The sequence below is a fragment of the Sylvia atricapilla genome, chromosome 4 (genome assembly GCF_009819655.1).
Source record: "Sylvia atricapilla isolate bSylAtr1 chromosome 4, bSylAtr1.pri, whole genome shotgun sequence".
Classification (NCBI taxonomy): Eukaryota; Metazoa; Chordata; class Aves; order Passeriformes; family Sylviidae; genus Sylvia; species Sylvia atricapilla.
The window spans coordinates 14,699,478-14,719,294 of record NC_089143.1 but is presented as its reverse complement, the minus strand read 5'-3'; the positions used below and the strand labels follow the sequence as shown (position 1 = coordinate 14,719,294).

The 19,817-nt window shown below is 37.3% G+C and overlaps 1 protein-coding gene across 1 annotated transcript; it reads left to right on the top strand.

Annotated features, from left to right (window-relative positions):
• Positions 1-123: 123 nt before the first annotated feature.
• On the top strand, positions 124-17,314 carry ANAPC4 (anaphase promoting complex subunit 4). The gene is made up of 28 exons (XM_066317151.1): positions 124-244; positions 857-962; positions 1,746-1,878; positions 2,696-2,770; positions 2,895-2,921; positions 3,019-3,063; positions 4,601-4,685; positions 5,049-5,159; positions 5,730-5,813; positions 6,070-6,156; positions 6,852-6,916; positions 7,010-7,052; positions 7,160-7,236; positions 7,657-7,757; positions 7,839-7,890; positions 8,185-8,240; positions 9,422-9,468; positions 10,346-10,402; positions 10,565-10,621; positions 11,169-11,262; positions 11,919-12,016; positions 12,504-12,565; positions 12,657-12,695; positions 12,781-12,882; positions 13,982-14,059; positions 14,664-14,834; positions 16,103-16,226; positions 16,587-17,314. Exons 1-28 carry the CDS (start codon positions 137-139, stop codon positions 16,800-16,802), a joined length of 2,400 nt encoding a protein of 799 aa, XP_066173248.1. The 5' UTR covers positions 124-136; the 3' UTR covers positions 16,803-17,314.
• Positions 17,315-19,817: the final 2,503 nt, after the last annotated feature.

Below are 19,817 nucleotides of genomic sequence, written 5' to 3'. Positions count from 1 at the left end.
ATCGCCGCCCCGCCCCCGGGATCGCCGCCCCGCCGCCGGGATCGCCGCCCCGCTGCCGAGGCCCGCCCCGCTCGTTGCCGCGGCGGGAAGCGCCGCCCCGGAAGCAGGAGCGGATCCCGGCGGGTCCCGGGCAGCCATGCCCGCCTTCAGGCAGGTGGGCGAGAAGCAGCTGCCGCAGGAGGTGGTGTTCATGTCCTGGTCCCCCAAAAGGGACCTCATCGCCCTGGCCAACCGAGCGGGGGAGGTGAGTGCGGCTGCCGGGGGGAGCAGCGCGGGAGGGACGGGCGCTGCCTCTCCCTGCAGGCCCGGATGCCTTTGCTGTTACTCGGGACTTGTTTGTCATAAGCCTGGCTAGGCATTCAGGGATAACAATTTTTAAAATCGAGCGTCTTAATACTTACTGCTCCTTCATTTTTTGCGTTCTCATTTCCAAAGAATTTCACGTATGATGCGCTCGTTTCTTGTTTGGGGGATTTTAAAGTGCGTGAAAGTTCCTATTTAAATTAAATCTAGTTTTTGGGGTTTTTTCCCGTGGAAGTGCAGTATGTAATCATTCATGAAGGCATGCATGACTTGTGCTTTCGAGCTGTCTCCTACAGAGAGGTGATGGGTAACCCCTGTTGGTTAGGAGTTTGTATCCTTATGCAAGGGTCAGCTTATTTCTCTGTACTGCTGTAAACTGTGTGCAGTCCTCTAAAAGAACATAGGAGTGAATCTTCTGCTAGAGGAGCAGGTTGTGTTTAAGACATATGAGTTAAAAACTCGTAAAAAACTCTGTGCAGCTTGAACTAATTGACAGACTTCTATTAATGAGAGAATGTGGTTTAAGTTTGTCTTTAATGCATTCACTTTGTAGGTTTTACTTCATCGGCTTGCAAACTTTCAACGTGTGTGGAGTTTGCCTCCAAATGAAAATACAGGAAAAGAAGTGACTGCTCTTGCTTGGAGACCAGATGGCAAAAGTAATGTCAAGTATATGAGGTGATAGGGTGTGATAAGACCCCATGGGAAATCATAAATGATACCTCTCATCTGAGAAGGAAATTTTCAAGTAAACGGTGTCTGAAGGGAAGGGTGGCTTTATTTTATATAGGTTCATTCACAGTAATAGAGAGATTGACACTGTTGAATGCAATTGCAAGATAGATTTGTAAGCCAGATTTATGTCCTAAATTCTGCTTTTCAGGGTATAGCAAAATTTCAGCCTCTTAATTAAGCAGGATATTTTTATGTATGTAGTATGAACTACAAAGTTTATTGGGAGAGAAAGAAGCTGTCTGATCAGGATTGATTGAACATCTTAGCTTACTTAGCATAGGCAAAACTTTGTAGGCTAAAATTGCTCTAATTATAGATCAGAGAAGAAAAAAAAAAGCCTTTTCCTTATTAATAAAAATAAGAGTTCTGAAGCATCTGGAGAGTTTAAGAAACTTCTTTTTAAGCTGATTACCTGTGATTTTAAGGAAGTAAATACAGAAAGCTCTGCCTGCTATTTGCTATTATGGATGAAGAAAGTTAGGAAGAAAGCAAAAGTTGCTCAGCAACTCCTAATTTGTTTTTTGTCCACCAAACCTTTCTGGTGGACAGTGTTATATATAGTATTGAACTTAGGTTTGCAAAATTGGAAGCCTCTACTTTATCAGAACTATAGTTAGAAGTGTTAGAAGCACATTTAGGTCTAGGTCAGTGTGAGATACAGAGTTTTTCACAGTGGTTATTTATGCATTTTACTTGTCTTTCTCTAGTTTTGGCTTTTGGCCTTGCTGATACCAAGCGGATTATTCTGTGTGATGTGGAAAAACCTGAAAGCTTGCACTCCTTCTCTGTGAACTTATCTATTACATACATGCATTGGATGGAAGTAACTGAGGAAAACAGGTGAGTCTGAAAAGGAGTAAATCACAGGCTATGTAATGCCACCTTACTGATCATTTATACTTGCAATGTTACAAGCAGTCACATAAAGTAATACAGTAGTCCCAGTATAATCCAACTGTGGGGTTTTTTCACCACTTGGCTAAAATTTTCCTTTTTGTTTTGTTTTTGTGGTCCCTAATTCTGCTGTCTTAAAGAAAGCTCTGATATGCACCTTATGGCAGTGCAAGAACATGGTTAAATAAAACGTTTATTTAAAGGAGGCAGGTGATGTAAGCTCCTGTCTTGAGGATTTCCCCCCTCACCTCCAGTAAGCATCAGTCTTAAAACAGCAAGAAAATGGGTGTATCTTAAACCACACTAACATTCTTCTCCTGATGGGGATAGGCTTAGCTTCTTATGGGGAATCTCATTCTTCTGACATATCTAAGATGTGATATTAAGTGTTATGCTTTGATCTTCCTCTCACTGCAATGTGTCTTTAGCTGTTTTGAGGTGTGGATAGGTTGTACTGCAGGTTTGGAGAGAGTTTAAACAGAAAGGCTCTGATAGTAACTGCACTACAGGTAATGAAGGATTTGATGACAGGCCTTTGAACCACCAGATACAAGCTTTATTCACTGGAAATAAAAAAAAGATTTTCAGTTCTTTTATTAATTTGATCACATGATAAATGGTCCCATAAAGGACTGTCCTCTGATATTTGTAATTTTGATATACATAATGTATTGAATATATACTCTTAACTCTGGAGTTGTAAAGAAAGTCTCCTCTGATTTTTACATCTTGGGTAATAAAGACAATATTACATCTTTTTCAGTGTTCTCACTTCCTTTTACAATGCTGAAGATGAATCAAACCTTCTTTTGCCTAAATTACCAGCACTACCAAAAAAGTAAGTGTTACACTAGTAAGCTTGAGGAATTACCATTTGTCATATGTTGTTATTTTGGTTATTCATCTTTAATGCTCTATAGATGTTTGATCATTGTTAATGACAGTAATTATTTTGTTTTCAGTTACAGTACCACTGCAAAAATTTTCAGGTAAGAAATTGTCATGTTACAGCTCTCTATTTTTTCGTTTTGTTTTCTAGTATTGAGACAAAGTACATGAGCCTTAATCACATGTTTTGTATTTCAGTGAAGAAAAGTCAGATGAGATTATGAAGCTTCTGGGTGATGTCAGGTAAATTCTGGTAGTGGGTTGTTGGTTGAGGTTTTTTGTTTGGTTGCTTTTTTAAAGGTATAAAATAATGGATAATTGAGTTTACTGTTAAATTATTCATAATTGTTTTTAAAGTCCCAGAGAAATTATACAGAATGTCTTTTTTTTATGTACAAAGATAAAGTTCAAGGCCTATATTAAGGTTTCCATCAGTCACCTTTTCCCCTTAGTTTAGAGGGATTATAAGGCACTTCATCAGCAGCTGCTGTTGGTGTTGTATCTTCTTTTCCTTAGCAGATTTCTTTGGGTGCATTTGAAGGCTGATTTATGTGTTACTTAACCTGGTCTTGGAGACATTTGTGAATCCTTATTCTGTACAGAGAATTCCTGGGAGTTTGTATGAATGTGATAAAACTAAAGTTAAAAGTAGCTCTGAAACTAGCAGTATCAGTGTTACTTTATAATAAATACTATAAATACATTTATTAATGCTATAAATAAATTATATATCATAAACATCTGTTATTAGGAAACACATGAAGGACAGCTGGTGGAAGTGTTAGCAGACTGAGACTGGCTTTGTGCAGTGCCTTGTGTTGCTTTTTTAACAAGGGCACTTAATATCTGTGTCTTGTTTTTTCCATTTCACTTAAAGTCTCACCACTCAGAACCACCCTCCTTAATTCAAATTTGCATCTCTGTCTATCACCAGTTACTTCTTTTTAAAACTCAATAGCTCTTCTTACAGTAGAATTTTCTTACTTCAGAGAGAGTGAGCTGTTTGTGGTGTAGCAGCTTTGTGAATTCTCTCTGCTCCCTCCATCTACTCAGTTGATCAAACCAAAAGTTTTTAAGATACCATTTTCCTAAGTTCTGTGTTGGCTTTAAGAGAAACATGCTTCAATGTATATTTATTTAGATATGTAACAGGCAGTAATTGCAGTTTATTTTCTTGTGTTTGCTGGGTTTTTCCCAAGCCAGTGTAGCACATATGTCTTAATAAATGAGCAAAACATAGACCTGTCTGTCCCAGACTATTCTTTGAACTGGGTTTCTGTTTCTGATGCTGTTCTTTCTTCTGTGGCTGTTACTGCTGCTGCATCCATTTCAAATGTTCATTGCCTTTGAGGTCCTGAGGAGTACCACTGAGTGAGTGTGACAAACTCACTCTGCATATAATCAGGGTAATTTAAAGTAGCTTTGTAATAGTGCTATGCAGCCTGTATTGGTAAGGGGAAGGTTGCTAGAAACTTCTTACTTTTATTGAAAAAGGACTCTGTGACTTAACTGTGCTATTTTTCCCCTATTCTCTCAGTTAATGTAGTAATTGATACTCTTAATACAAATGTTAGGGGCAGGTTTTATCAATAAAATCCAAGCTAATTTGTTAGTTTGTTTTTAAATTTCTTGAATGTGGAAGGTAACACTGCGTTTCCTTTTCTGCAGTGATTCTTCAGAGGAACATTATTAAAGGGATGGAATTTAATATTAAGCCTTATATCTGTGTGTATCCAAATTTTTTCAGTATGCTTATTAACACATTCTTCTATTTGTATAGACTTAATGCTCTTGTCCTTGGTGGCAGCTCAGGATTTATTGAGATATATGCTTATGGAATGTTCAAGATTGCTACAGTAAATGGGGTATGTTTGGTTCCTTTCCATATTTTTTCTTCATAATATACCAAACCACAGCTGAATTGTGTGAAAATACACATATGGTTCCACATAAATGAAACTGGGCTGCTGAATTTAAAGAAACTAATTGATTTGGTTGTTGGTTATTGAAGGAAATACATTGTAACTGGGAAATTTAACATCTTGTTTCAAAGTTCACTGTTAATACACAATAAAAAGAGTGGGTTTGTTCCTGAGCAGCAGATGAAAATTACATTTAATTTTTACATGTCATTGAACACAGTCTTTGTATGTCAATGTGTTAGAGCAGTAAATATGTCTTAGAGGAAATGAAATGTTTTATTGACTTGTAAAGCTGGAATCTTTCAGGTGGCAGGTTCTTGTCGTGGATTATGTTTGTCTAGTGATTTGAAATCACTGTCAGTTATTACGGAGATACAGAGCTCTTCAGACAGTGAAGCAGAGATAACGTATTTTCAGGCAAGTAAACTAATTTTAAAATGTTTTTTAAAAGTAAAACTGCTTTTAAAATTACATTCTGGTAGCTACATTGCTTTCCCATTATTTGCAGAAAAACAAAATACCAGTTTCAGCCATTCTGAAACTAACTCCAGTCTAGCTTTTGAATTTATGATGTTAACACGCAGTTTCACTGATGAGACTGACAGTGGTGATCTGAGGCATTCTTTTAAAATAATACTTTTAGAATAACGTGGATTTATTCAGCTGCAGTTACAATTATTCAAATTTTCTTTGTTTTGCACACAAAGGCATAACAGCAATGCTTTTGATTATCCAATCTATCCAGAACAGTCATCCTCAAAACTATTACTAGAGTTGCAAAATGTGGAATCTTACCGGGGTTTTTATAATGTATTAAAGATAGTTATTACTTCTTTGAATTAAATGTATTTTCTTCATAAAATCAAACTTAAGGAACTGAAAACTAAGAGAATTCCTGTTGGTCCTTCAAGTCTTTTATTTCTGTAATCTATATATTGTTAAAAGACAAATCATCTGTTAACTGTTGCTTTTTTTCATTTGTTATAGTTGGACACTAGTCTGTTATCAAGTTACTTACCTGAGGTAACTCGAATGGCCCGGAAGTTTACTCACATTTCAACTCTGTTACAGGTACAGTTGTGTTACGCCATCCTTCTAGTCTCATGGTTCTGCAGGTTTTGGCATTCTAATGCAAGTGAAATAAATGTTTTCTAGTAGGACGCTTGAGTTCGTTTTAAGTCAACTTAGAGTTCCAACCGGGAATTTGATAATAAATTTTATGTAAGATCTACAGTATATGTTCCCTTTATATTGTAACATCCATTTTTTTAATATGTTGTTGTAGGAGAGAAAAGAAATAATACTAATAGTAGTTTCTGTATTACAGTATATAAAGCTATCATTGACATGCATGTGTGAAGCATGGGAAGAAATACTGATGCAGATGGACTCACGACTAACGAAGTTTGTACAGGTACTGTAGGATTAACCATCCTTTTGGGAAAACACTTTTTACGGTAGTTCTGTTGTTCTTGTTAGTCTCCTGCATATCTTAATGTTCAAGCATGATGCCTCCAGATAACAGTCTCATAAGTTCAGATATAGCCTGGAAGTTATTGTTTGTCAAGTGCTCTGATGCTGAAGGTACCTGTGTTCAATCAAGCGTAATTGTATTGTGATACTTTTATTTATTCTGATTTTTTAAAAATTCATAGCTTTCAGCTTGCCCAGCTATTGATCAGTTGCTTTCTCTTTAAGGTTGTGATCTTTGTATTTAAGTCATTGATAAACTGATTGCTGTCAATGTTCAGTAACAACACTTAAAGGCTAGTTCAACAGAGCACATATAATTATCCATCTTTAAGATGCTATTGAATTTGCTTAAATTTTGTGTTCATTGACCATGGCCAGAAGTTAATGAATCATGTAATTTATTTATTTTTTTAAGTAGATTCTTGGTGATGGCCGACTGGTTAGAACTTTTATTAGGTAATGCAGTTGAAAATAACTTGAAATACTAGAAAAATTTCAGTGATCAGTAGTCTGTTTTTAACATTCAAAGGTATGGGTGAGTTCTTCAAAATACTTTATATGGAATGTTTGTGAGATAATTTGGTAGCCTGGATTTAATCTCTTCACCAATCTTATTTCAATCATTTTGACTGACAGGAAAAGAATACAACCACTTCTGTTCAGGATGAGTTTATGCAGCTGTTGTTATGGGGCAAAGCAAGGTAGTTACTGTTGTTTTATCTGAGTATGCCTTTGCACTTGATGTTGAAACACAAAATTAAATGCCTATTTGGTTCTCTCCCCATCTTCTTCAGTCTGGAACTTCAGGCATTGCTAATGAACCAGCTGACAGTAAAGGTATGTTAACATGTTTTTAAACATAATAAACTAATCTATTTCAATATCTTTTAATCATTTTTATGTTAACAGAACATTATTATATGATTGTATTTCTTTGTTAACAGGGTTTAAAAAAACTTGGTCAGTCCATAGAGTCTTCCTATTCCAGTATACAAAAGTTGGTTATAAGTCATTTGCAGAGGTAAGTCACAGAATGTCCAATGAATTATAGATGAAATGGCATATTATATGCTTTGCTAAAAGACAATATGCTGTGTTGGTGGTGCTTTCTATGCAGGTGTGCTGGTACGGAGACTGTGATCATGGCAAAATGTATTATTTTACTTTTGCATTAGTAGAGAACTATTGAATTATTTTGAACACTCTCAATGATACAGCACCTGTAAATTGCTGGCTGATGTGTTTTATAGGATCTGTGCAAAACATTCACATTAACTTTATGTGTCATTGAGACAATATCTGCTTTTCTTTGAAGTGATACCTTATCCTTGTTCATGTCAGATTACCTTGTGCATTAAATGATAAAAATGTAGCATGCAGCAGAGCACTGAATTTCCAGAGGATGAATTAAAAATTGTACTTCTTTCCTCTGGCTTCCTAGCGGCTCTGAGGCACTTTTATACCACTTGAGTGAATTGAAAGGAATGGCTTTATGGAAACAAAAATACGAGTCTCTGGGATTAGATGCATCTGAAATTGACGGTACAGTAGTGTGTGTGTGCTGCCTACCTGCTCTGATTTCACTTGTGAAAGCTTAATAATAATGGTTAACTTTTTTTACAGAGGCTATTACTGCTGTTGGTTCTTTCATCCTGAAGGCAAACGAGCTGCTTCAGTAAGTATAGAGTCTGGACAGTTGAAAAGACATTTCTATTCAGTCTTGGAGGAGATTAGTGGGCTAGGAAGTGAGGAGGTTGGGGGAGTGAGACTCCTCTGTTGGTGAGCATTCATCTTGTCTCACTGCATGTCAGACTCATACCACGTGAATAGTCTTACTTGAAATGTTGCATTGGGCATTTTGAAAAAAACTTAGTGCCTGCAGGCCTTTCTGTGGTAAAGATGGGGACTTAAGCCTGGAGCAGCTTGTGACAGTCAGATTTTGTAATTTCTTTTCTTGTTTCTTGATTAGAGTGATCGACAGTAGTATGAAAAACTTCAAGGCATTTTTTCGATGGCTCTATGTTGGTAAGATTGGTCACATAGTAATCATCCAATATCTGTTTTATACTGTAACCACTAAAGTGCAGGCAAGTAACTAGGGCAATCTTAATAATAACCATCTATTTTTTTCTATCACAGAAAATTTTTGATCTGTAAAGGGATATAGCTGATGATGCAAGAGCAATAATAATATTAAAAACAGATTATAAATTCAATAGTTCTCAATTAAATTTAGCATATGTAGAGTGGGTATTGTATATACTTGATGTGTAATGCTGCTCCAAACTGTTTTCTGCTTCATGAGCAATTTACTGGTCTTGATTTGGAGAAAAATAAGGGGACTTTTTGTCTGCACCAAATTTGAAGTATAGCTTAATTCTCTTTTATTCTGTTACTTGCTGTTTTCTTCTGTGACAGCCTAGTTACTTGTAAGGTTCTGCACGGATGTAGACAGTCTCTGAATGTCCACATGCACTTAGTAGCTGCCTTCAGTTGTGTCTAGGTAGCTGCAGAGAAAATGTTAGAAGGAAGTGAAAACGACTGTATTTTAGCCTGCTTGTTTTTATAAAGTATTTATGAATAAGTTTATAACTTCTATTTGATCTTTTTAAAACTACTTTACAAAAACTAAGTGGTATTATCACATGTTGTAAAAGCACCAGATATGCAGCGTTAGCACTTACTAGCAGGAATATAATAGTTCTGATTTTGAAAATTGCAGAAAGCAGAGCTATCAAAGTTCTCCATCATAATGTTATGTTCACTGTTAGTTTGGTTTCAGACTAAACAGAGAACTTTATCCAAGCCTTGCAGATTTAAAATTAATCCTGTGCAATTCTCTTCAACACATTTTTCTGAGCATGACAGTTTTAATGTATTTTGCATTTATCCATTTTAGTACTCCAAGTATGGACATGAAAAAATTCTTATGAGCCCTTTTCATAATAATTTTGTTTCAGCCTTGTACAGGGTAGAATGCAGTTGGAAAAGAATAACTATAAAAATTCTTCAAGATTTGTAATGTAAGCTAGTGAGACCAGAGAGACTTAATTTCAGTCTTGATTTGTAATTTTTCATTCCAGGCTCTTTTGCAGGTTCTAATGAAGTAATCTTTTTTAACAGCAGCATCTTATTATATACACTTGAAAACTTAAGAATATTAGGAAAATGGGATTAATACAATAAGAATATAATTTTTCCCTCAGCCATGTTGAGGATGTCAGAAGATCATGTACTTCCAGAGCTGAACAAGGTAGTAGTAACATCTTTGATAAATGATGATATCCTCTATAGTCTGCTCATCTTAAAAGCAGAATTAAAAGGTTTCTTTTTGTTCCAGAACTTAAAGGGTAGTGTCTGTGCCATTTGTTTTAGAAAATCGATGCCTGCACATTCACATTAATATGCTATCATGCATGAATTACTTTTCCTGTTTTCTTTGCTAACACTACTGTATTTAGTACGCTGGGTATGCAAGGCCTCTGTATAGCAGCTCTTTATTTGCCCTAAATGATGAAGTCAACCAGAGTGAAATTTTAATGTCTTTATCAATGCCCCAGTAGTGGAGAGGGAATATATAATAACACAGTAGTATAATAAAACCTGCATCAAATTTGCAGCCTCCATCATGCTGCCTTTACTTGAGGGCAGCGGTGCCTTCCAGAAATAGATAATCTGAAGGAATGGACAGGTAGGGACCTCCTGCAGTTCATGAAGGACAAAATGCAAGGTTCTGTTGTGGTGGGTTAACCCCCTGTGCGTGCACTGCTAGAGCCCATGTGGCTGTGAAGATGTCAGCTCTGCTGAGAGGATGTGGGAATCACTGGATGAATGCTGGGCATGAGCCAGCTGTGTGTCCTGACAAGGACTGTAGTAATGAGAGCATGGCCAGGAGGTCAGGGAAGGAGTTGTTGTCCTTATTTAGCACTTGTCAGTTGCATCTGTGGTTTGGGACCGTCCTGTACAAGACAAGAATGGTCTGGGATGAGTTCAGCAGACACTCACAAGTGGGTTGGAGGCTAGAACATTTGCCCTGTGAGGACATGCTGAGGGAGCTGTGTGTGTGCAGCCTATAGAATGTGTGTTCTGTGCTCATTGAAATGTATTTCTTACCGTTTTTTTCCTCCTAGATGACTCAAAAAGATATCACGTTTGTTGCCGATTTTCTTACTGAGCACTTCAATGAGGTCAGTGATACTAGTTTTCAAAGTATGTGACTTGACTGCATTTTTGCTGACAATAGCCAAATCTGAAAAATCTTAGAATAAAAGAATTTGATCATCTTTTTGTTTACTCCTTCTCTGTATTTTTGTGTTTAAGTCATGGGTTTGTTTGCATTATTTTTTTAGGCACCAGAACTTTACAATCGTAAAGGAAAATACTTCAATGTGGAGAGAGTTGGCCAGGTAAAGAACTTAGAAATAAATGCAAAAAGATTAACTGAAAATCCTTACATAGAGAAGCTTTTAAAGCTGTGCCCACTTTTCTTCCCTGGCCCTTTTGCTCTGTGTTGCACATACAGTAATGGTAAAAGAGAGTTAATTGTTTCCCCTTACTATATTGGTGAGGGTTTAAAACCTTGTAGTTTCACTTCACACGTGCTGTATTTTTAGGAAAAGACAAAAATATTTTGCAGCAGTAGTAAAACTCTAAAAGCCAGCTTTAGTAAAACTGATATGTTTATTGTCTCTATGGCATTAATCACTGCATTTCAAAACATTTGTGTTCATACTTGATTTAAAAATGAGTTTCGTAGGGAAATATCACCATTATCTTAAACAATAGTTGATTTTTCTTATTGTGTCTAGATGGGGTGGAATATTTAGTTTTAAAACTATGCACATTAATTTGACAAGAAATGTGTCATATACTCACTAGGGCCAATAGTGAAGGTGAATTCTGATGTTCCCTATTCTTAAATTGCAGTCTTAAAAATGTGTGTTTCTTTTTTAGTACTTAAAAGATGAAGATGATGACCTTGTATCACCACCTAATACAGAGGGAAACCAGTGGTTTAACTTTCTTAAAGATAGTACTCATCTTAAAGGTAATGTGCTTTCACAAAAAAAAAGTGAATGCAAGATATATGTAGAATGTAACAAATGTAGAAGACTTATCTTTTTTCATGGTTATGAGTTCTGTAGTGTTACTCATCCATCTTCATCTGAATGGAAGGAAATAAATGGGCCTTCTTATTTTGCACAGGGTTTTTGTAGCTGCTTACCCAGTCAATTATCATTTGCTGGGTATTGAGAGTTGCCCATCTTTTCTTTAGCAGTCTCAGTTGGCTTGGAAGGAATCCCAGAAGAGGTCTATTTTAGGACATCTTAATTCCAGTTAAAGAAAGTAATAGTTATGCTTAGGTTGTACCTGGGGGAAGTGTCCTAAATTGTTCTCTTTCACTGGAGTCTGAGACTATTTTGTTAATTAGTGGTGAAAAAGAAGTAAGAGACTATAATGAGCAGATGGTGACAATTATTCTAGTTTAACTTTAGAAACCGAAGACTATAAAACCTTGACAGCATAAGCTGGGTATAATACAACTTGTCAGAGTTGCCTTTTTCTGCCTGTTTAAGTCAATAAAAGGGGGAAAATGATAGCATTTTTGTTTGGAAAAGAATCTTTAGAAAATCTGGGTTTAGGTATGTAATATGTTTTTATAGGGATACAAGCATTTTTAAAACTAACTTTGTCTGCTTACAGAAAGCCCCCTTCTGTTTCCTTACTATCCTGAGAAATCACTGCATTTTGTCAAAAGGCAAATGGAAGGGATCATTGATCAGTGTTTACAAAAGCCAGCAGTAAGTTCAGTTTTTACAAATATTAACATATTTTTAGGGATATTTGTCAACTGAAGGTAGCAGTCATGCCTAGCAGGGCCTGAAGCTTTAATCTTTGCTTTTGAGTGCCTACAACTTGGATATAGTCCCACTTCACTGCTGGGATATCTCAAGCCTTTGTCAGGGAAAGCACAGTGGGAGATTTTTTTTCTTTAACATATTCTGTTCACATGATTTTGGAATCTGGTTTTAATGTTAATTATGTGTGTGTGTGTGCTGTGTACCAGATCACTGTGTTAGCTGGCAATACATTAGTGTAATATGGAGAAACATGAAACAAGTGTATGAAGTGACAGTAGGGGTTGCATTAGGGGTGTTTATTCCAGGATAAATATTGGTGGAGTTTTCTTTCAGATGTACTCAGAGGTTGCTAGTTGGTTTAACTTAAAAACGTGTAATTATGAATAATTGCTGGACTTTTATGGTCTATTTTTATTTTGTTTGTTAGGATGTGATTGGAAAGTCAGTGCATCAAGCAGTCTGCATGTCTCTCTACAAAATTTCTCAAAGGTATTTCTTTACTAAAAGCAGTTAAAGAGATGTGCAACTAAAACTCATGCATGAGAAGCATTTTATAAACTGTTTTGTCTTTCCTTTACAGTGAAGATTCCACACCTCAGTTATTTAAATTGCCGTTTCTGTAAGTATGCTGCTATTCCTTGTTCCATGTAGTTTACTGGTTATTAAAACTTGATCTAAATTTTCATTTCTTCCCCACATTGCAGGTGGAACGACAAAACATCTAATTTACATTATGTTCTCTTCACCATGTTAGAAAACTCTATTTCTAAAATACACATTTTGAGGAGACATACTGATATTTCCAGGTAAGACAGAAAGGGGAAAAAGTGGTGTATGAGCTTTGCCACATTTGTACAGAGGCAGTTAAAATTTAAATCTATTTGTAAAAATAAGGAAGGAGCAGGATGAATACAATCTTTCTTGGGTACTAGAGAAAATGAGGAGTACATTTAGAAGTGCAGCATGAAACTGCAGCAGAAGTGTGTTTTGTATTAGACTCAGAAAATCTGATCTCCAGACACAAGATGATTCTGGGATAAGGAAAAAATCAGACTCCATTAGATTGCTGCTCACAGAATTATTTATCTGTGCAAACTTCTGAAAAATTAGAGATTTACTCTTCCAGTGTTGCTTTGTCTTACTGCAAATAGTATTCTTTGATTAATGTCTTTCAGTGTGTAATTTAATACTTTGGAAATATGGGGACTGCACTCACAAGTGCATCAAATAAATGCATCTCTTTTAGGGTATTGATGCGTGTACCTCGATGTGATTTCTCACAGCATGGGTGTGCTGATACAACTGTTCAAGCTGTGTTCTATCAATGAGATGGCTGAAATAAGCTAGGTTTAAAAATGACAAAAACTCCTTTGTAAAATATTAATTTTTATAATCTATCATTTACTTTGAGGAGACAGTGAATTGGGTGAGACTGTGTTGGAGTGGGAATTTGTAAAGCACTTTCACAGCTAAGGAAAGCATGTGGTGAACTATCTTTTGTGTTTCCAGTTGATAGTTGCTGATGGCAGAATTCCTGCCCTGTGGTGACTTCTAGTTCCTCCTTCATTGACACCCAAAACAATCTAACCACTTTTGCTGTGGATTGACAAGTAACATAATGAACTTGAGACGAGGATAATTGAGCAAGGAATTCAGCAAAGAGCTGCATCCCATAAGCCAGATGTAGTTTTCCATTTGACTCCATTAGTCACATTTTTCTGAGAAGCAGAAGAATTTGAAAAAGCTCCTATCCACCAATCACATAGTTTTGGCATGTAGCCATGTATTGTGCTAAGGTTGGATAGGCTTTTACAGCATCCTGTACCACAGTTGCCGTTAGAGATTTTGGATTCTTAGTGAAGGGAAAGGTTTCTGTCACTGAAATAATTAACTCTGTTGTTCTAGGTCTGTCAGTAATGGGATTGTTGCAGTAGAGTTTGGAAACTTCTTGAATAACAGTATAAATGAGAGCTCAGACTCCAGGTCAGTATATTTGATTTTTCTTGCAGATTGCTGAATTAAAGATGATATTTCTTAGGGGTTTTCTTGCATTGTTACCTTTGAAGTTAACTCACCTCGGTGAAGGAGGGTCTGAGAAATGGCACAGGTGCCTAAAGCTGCAGAGTTGTGCAAATCTTACTTGGCACTTCATCTCAAGGTCAAATAAATTTTAGTTTTCCAGTTGAAAACTAAAGCTTTGACACATGTGCAAGAAACAAATCTAGCTGGAAACAAGTATTGTTTATCTCTGTGATATTCTTTAAGTAAGATGAGATTTGGTATGCCTGAATGTAGCCATCTTACAAGGCATATGATACTCGTCCTTTTCATCTAGAAAAGCCAGATGTGATTTGCCCTCAGTACCTTCAGCTGTATTTCTAAATTTTCTTTGGGTTTTATGTTTACCGTTTCTTATGTTTCATCTGAAATGTGAAAGTTGGTAGTAAGGGTTTTTTGTGAGTTGCTTACAGTAAAGCTCATTGTTAAGTACTAAATACTTTTTAACATGAGTGCTGTGCAACTTTAAAATAGTTTAGTTCTGTATTCTCTTTTATTACATAATGCTTTCTAAATTATTTTCCTATAGGTGCTACAGTTGTTTGGATGCTCACTTCTATGATGATGAAACTGTAACTGTAGTTCTGAAAGAGAGTGTGCAACAAGAGGGGAAGGAGAGAGTCTTGGCTCAGCTGCCTTTGTCTTCAGTATATACAGATGAGGATCAAGATAGGAAATGCATCTGGGATTCTATGGAAAGGTATTGAAAAACCTAAGCAAATGTGAAAATGTAGAACTGAAAAGCAAATTAAGAAAATACTGTAATTGTGTGCAGCTTGTGTGTGTGTAAATATTTAAAAGACAGAAACTCTTTTTGTGCCAGGAGAGTAGGACTGGGGAGATGAAAGCTTTCTAAATAGTTTGTTTTGTGGTTTTTGGGAGGTTGGGTTTGGGTTTTTTGATACTGATACTACTTCTGTACCTGGCTGTCATGAAATGGAAAGATCAGCTGAAGACACCTTGTAGAATCAGAAAACTTCATTTCTCTAGAAGGTGCTAACTTTGCTGGTCAGAATACTTCAATTTCAGATGTTTGCAGCCTATATGCTCATATACCTCTGCCTTGTAATAAGGATACACAGGCATTTCTTGATCTTTCCCTGCCAGTCACCCTTACAAATATTGTCAGCTTAACCTTAAAACGTAAGAACTGGTACTGCTGCCTGCACTGGCAGGTAGAGGAGAGCATCAGGTGAAAGTGGACACACGCACAAAGGCCAATGTAGTTCAAGCAGTGAATCCAATCCTTTAGTTGCTGTGTGTCCCTTGCATTTACTTTCCTCCCATTCTTCTCTGGTGGTTTGCTTAAAATGCATTTTTATTTCAAAATAAATAGCCACACTAAACTGTAAATTAACTTTTTTATGCCACAAAGATACTGTGTGTTGAAGAATGAACAGAAAACATTAAGAGCAAGTTCAAACTAATCCTGGCTGCTGTGAGAGGTGGGGTAGTGATGCATATTTGAAAGGTCATGGAGGCCTAAGTTCTGTGTAAGGGAAGGCACTACATTCAGGATTGTATTCAGAAACTCCTCTTTGTGCAGAGGAGAGGTTTGGAGAAAAGCCACCCACATCCTGCTATAGCTATTTCTTGTGGGAAGACTTAGACTTAACAACTCCCTTCTCACCTGCTGTGATGTTTTTACAATTGGCACAATCTCAGCTCTAGCCAAAGTCCTGTGCCACCGTGTCCTTAACCCAATCAGTGTTAGCCTTTGGTTCTAAAGTCCTGTTAAGAGGAGTTCCCCCAGGAAGGGTGACCACTTCTGTTAACTTGGATGGGACATGCTGTGTCTCTACAGTTGGATCTCCTGCTCTAGACTATTGTAGTGGTATTATGATGGTTTCAGAGGCCTATTGGCCTGTTGCAGTGATGAAATTTAGACATAAGAAACTGGAGGTTTTTCTTAGAACTGCAGTTGTTGCTTGTGAACCAGCTTTGTGCTTTTTTCCTTGCTGTGTGCAGGCTGGATGAGCGAAGTGGTGAGATACCCACACGTACTGTCTTCTTGGAGAGTCAGTGGAGAGTGCTGGAGAATATGAAAGCTCAATATGTTTCTGTAAATGGCATTAGGAAAGTTTCTTGTGTGGTAAGTGCAGTATCTATGAAAAAACCTGTCTATTAAAGGAAGTGTGCTGACTGAAGTGGTAACCTAAAAGTTACCAATTTTTCTTTTAAACAAGTAGATTATTTTTTCATAATCTGCTGTTAGTGTGTCAGGATACAGTCATACCTATCTAACAGCACAGTGCAGAAAAACTGTAACAGAAGGTTATAGATCTGCTTGCTTTACCTCGCAGCTTGTAGAGCAATAAAAAAGTTGCTAATTCCCTTGAAACCTCCATTTCAAAGATAAAGGTTATTTCTAAAGCTACTGGCAAACAATTAAAATGCTATTGGTGTTTTTACTTAATTAGTCATTAACAGGAACTTCTTACTGCCTCTATAGCTAAGTTCAAACCTCCGCCATATCAGGGTGTTTGAGATGGATGTAGAGGATGATGGAGAAGTTGAGGAGGAAGAGGAAGAAGAAACAACTCAGATTGCAGCTGGGGAACCTGATGAGCCAAATCAGCCTGCAGATGGCCAGGACAATGTCTGTGATGCATCTGCTGAAGAACTACCTGATGAAACTGAAGAACATGAGACAAGTCTGGATCCTTGAAACAAGGCTTTGGTAATAGTAGAGAGATAGGACCGAGCTGTAAATACTGTTTTTAAGGGCACAAAGAATTTCTGTATTGAAGAATGAAAAGAAAATACTGAAAGCAGGTTCAAACTCATCCTGGCTGCTATAATAAGTAGGGGCATTATCAGTGCTGTCCCTGGGACTGGGAGTGATGTGGAGTGATATATTTGAAAGGTCATCTAACTAGTTAGAAAATAATCTGGCTTCAGGCTGCTGAGATGATGGATCCTATACCTCCTCAAGCAGCTGAATCAAGTTGGAATTCTGTATTGCTTCTCAGCTAAGATTGTGTTCTAGAGTACCTTTATTGACTCTTTTTTTGTCTGGCACATGATTGGGTACCAGCTAAAGATTTGAAAGCTTTTCTATTTGCCACTTTTAATAGGTGAGGAGAAAAAGAAATACTAACTGAAGTTTTTGTAGCAAGGATGTTCAGTCCCAAATACTGTTATGAAGATAAAATAAAGTTGTTTATAAAACAAACAAAACTTGGGGCCTAATTCTTTGCTTCTCAGACTTTGTGTTCTAGTAATGGGTATGAATGTTTCCTGTAGAACCAAAATGTAAGATTGCAAATCATTGTAGGGCTAGTTACACAACAAAATTTAGCCACTGTTAATGAAATGCATAGTTTTAAAAGCTCTTTGGATAACATCTGTCCTTGGTAACACGGCATTTCAATCTATGCAGTTCTTTAGTCCTCAGTGCAATGTGTGTGTGCAGTGCATGATTTGTCAAATATTTGCATGTCTCAGTCTGCCTAGTTTCTGTGGATTTGTTCCTGAGAGCCTGTCTTCTCGTTCTGTATTTTTTTTGTAATGAAACATTTCAACAGAGAGTATATATATTTTTTATTCTGATTTAGCATTGGAAGTTGTGCATAGCCTTCAGCATGATCATGTTACTTGTTATTTATATATTACTGTAGGCATGATGTAGTGCTAAGCAGTAGAAACTAGAAACAGCATTTAGAAATCTGAAATGTTTTCTTCTTCCCTACTAGCTGTCATTCTTAACTGACTTAAAACTGAGCTCTTCGAATGAACAATGCTGCATAATGCATGATCTTTCTTCGGAACAGTGAGTGTACCTTGTATTTGTGAAGAAGACCAAGTTTCCATTCTGTGCTTTAAAAATAAATCTTTTTAAATTGCTATTTGGCAATTGAATACTAATTGAATACTAAACTTAGCCTCTTGTTTTGAAATATACCATTTTTAAGTAACTTTTTAAGTGAAATTCTGAAGATTTTGATCTCTTTGTGGGGGACTTTGATAAAGCCTACCTAAAAAAATGCCTCAAGCCCCATTTGTAAAATGGGAAAGCCATCTCTGTAAGCACAGAAATTCCTTGGTATGTGGCCTGTATTTAATCTCTGTAGGCAGAATTAGTTCATGTGTCTTGTTACCTACTGCACCAGTAACATCTGAGATCTCTCATGCTGTCTGGAACTAGCTGTTCCTCTTGGAGTTGTGGATATAATCTTAATTTCTTGCTTCACAAGCTGGTTTAGGGGAAGAGCTCTCTTAGTCTGTGCCATAGAGGAATGGTAGCTAATAGCCCATACAGGTGAGGGGAAGGAAAACTTCACCATAGATCACATTTTAAAGCAGTAAGAAGAGCAAGAGAGAGGCAAAATGACATAGGGATCTCTAGAGAATGTTGAGGAGTTCCAAGAAAAAAGCCCAAACTACATACCACTTCTGTAAGCTGAAGGGAAGAAATGCCACTTGTAGGTGAATAAAATGCATTTAACTATTCCTTTAGGTTAAGTAATGTTGCTGCAAAGAAATCAGCAGCTGTAGCCCGCTGGTGCCAGCCAGGTCCAGGGTTGAAGGAAGTTACAGTGGGATGTAGATGTCCTGTGATGTTCGGCATTCTGCCCACAGGGGGTGTTAGGGCTTCTGTTCCCAGCTGGCAGCGTCCCAGCTCTGCAGTTATGTAATCATGCCTGTTCCCGCTTCTATGCAGTTCTCTCACTTAACCTACAGGATAAAGTAAAGAATCCTGTCAGGTTTAACTCTGACAGGTCCCCCCCAGGAGCCCTACCTCCCAGAGTGCGCCTGTTCTTGCTGACATTATAGCTAGTGTCCCTTTTTCTCTGTGTTGTCACAAGGAGTCCTAGACAGACCTGGTTTCAGGAGTCTACCACCTGAATTTTGTGCAAACTACTTGGGCATGCACATTCAGTTTATGAGTATGTGAATATAAGGGTGTGAGTGAATGAAATTGGTTCTGAATTAAAATGAAATTGGCTTCCCTTACATTGCCTGGATTTATGGTTTGATACGTTGCTGCTGTTGATTATGTAAGAAATAAGGACAAAGAGATAGAGCCAGTGCCTTTTAAAAATTGAAAGGATGGACCCAGTCTAAAGAGAGTATTAAGGGAAGGTGGAGAGAAAGAACTAGATGTAAATATTTTTAGCAGTCTATCTGATGCCTTCTCTCAGGAGCTATTCAAGACCAAGTTGGATGATGCCCTTAGCAACGTCATTTAGGGAGTGGCATCTCTGCCCATGATAGGGATGTTGAAATTAGATGATCTCTAAAGTCCCTTCCGACCCAGACCATTTGATGATTCTATGATTCTGGAAGACTTAAAATACCAGTCCAGGGTTTAAGAGCATATTGATTTATCTGTGATCTCTATTAAGGATTTCTGCTTAATTTAAATTGAGGGATCTGGTAAGAGTGACACTGAGAGTGGGTTTGGCTTGACATACAGGGACATGATAGAAATTGCAGCCAGAAGAGAATGAGCAGACATTTTGTCCCCGATTTCCTGTCTCTCCAGTGCATTTTATCTTTGTAGATTACTGATATTTCCTTGACCTGAACCTTGATTGCTCAGTACTGAGTGAAGGAGCAGCCTTATCTGTCATGGTTGAGTATATTGACATTTGATTGGCACAATCTCAGCTCTAGCCAAAGTCCTGTGCCACCCTGTCCTTAACCCAGCAAAGCCAATCGGGGTTAGCCTTTGGTTCTA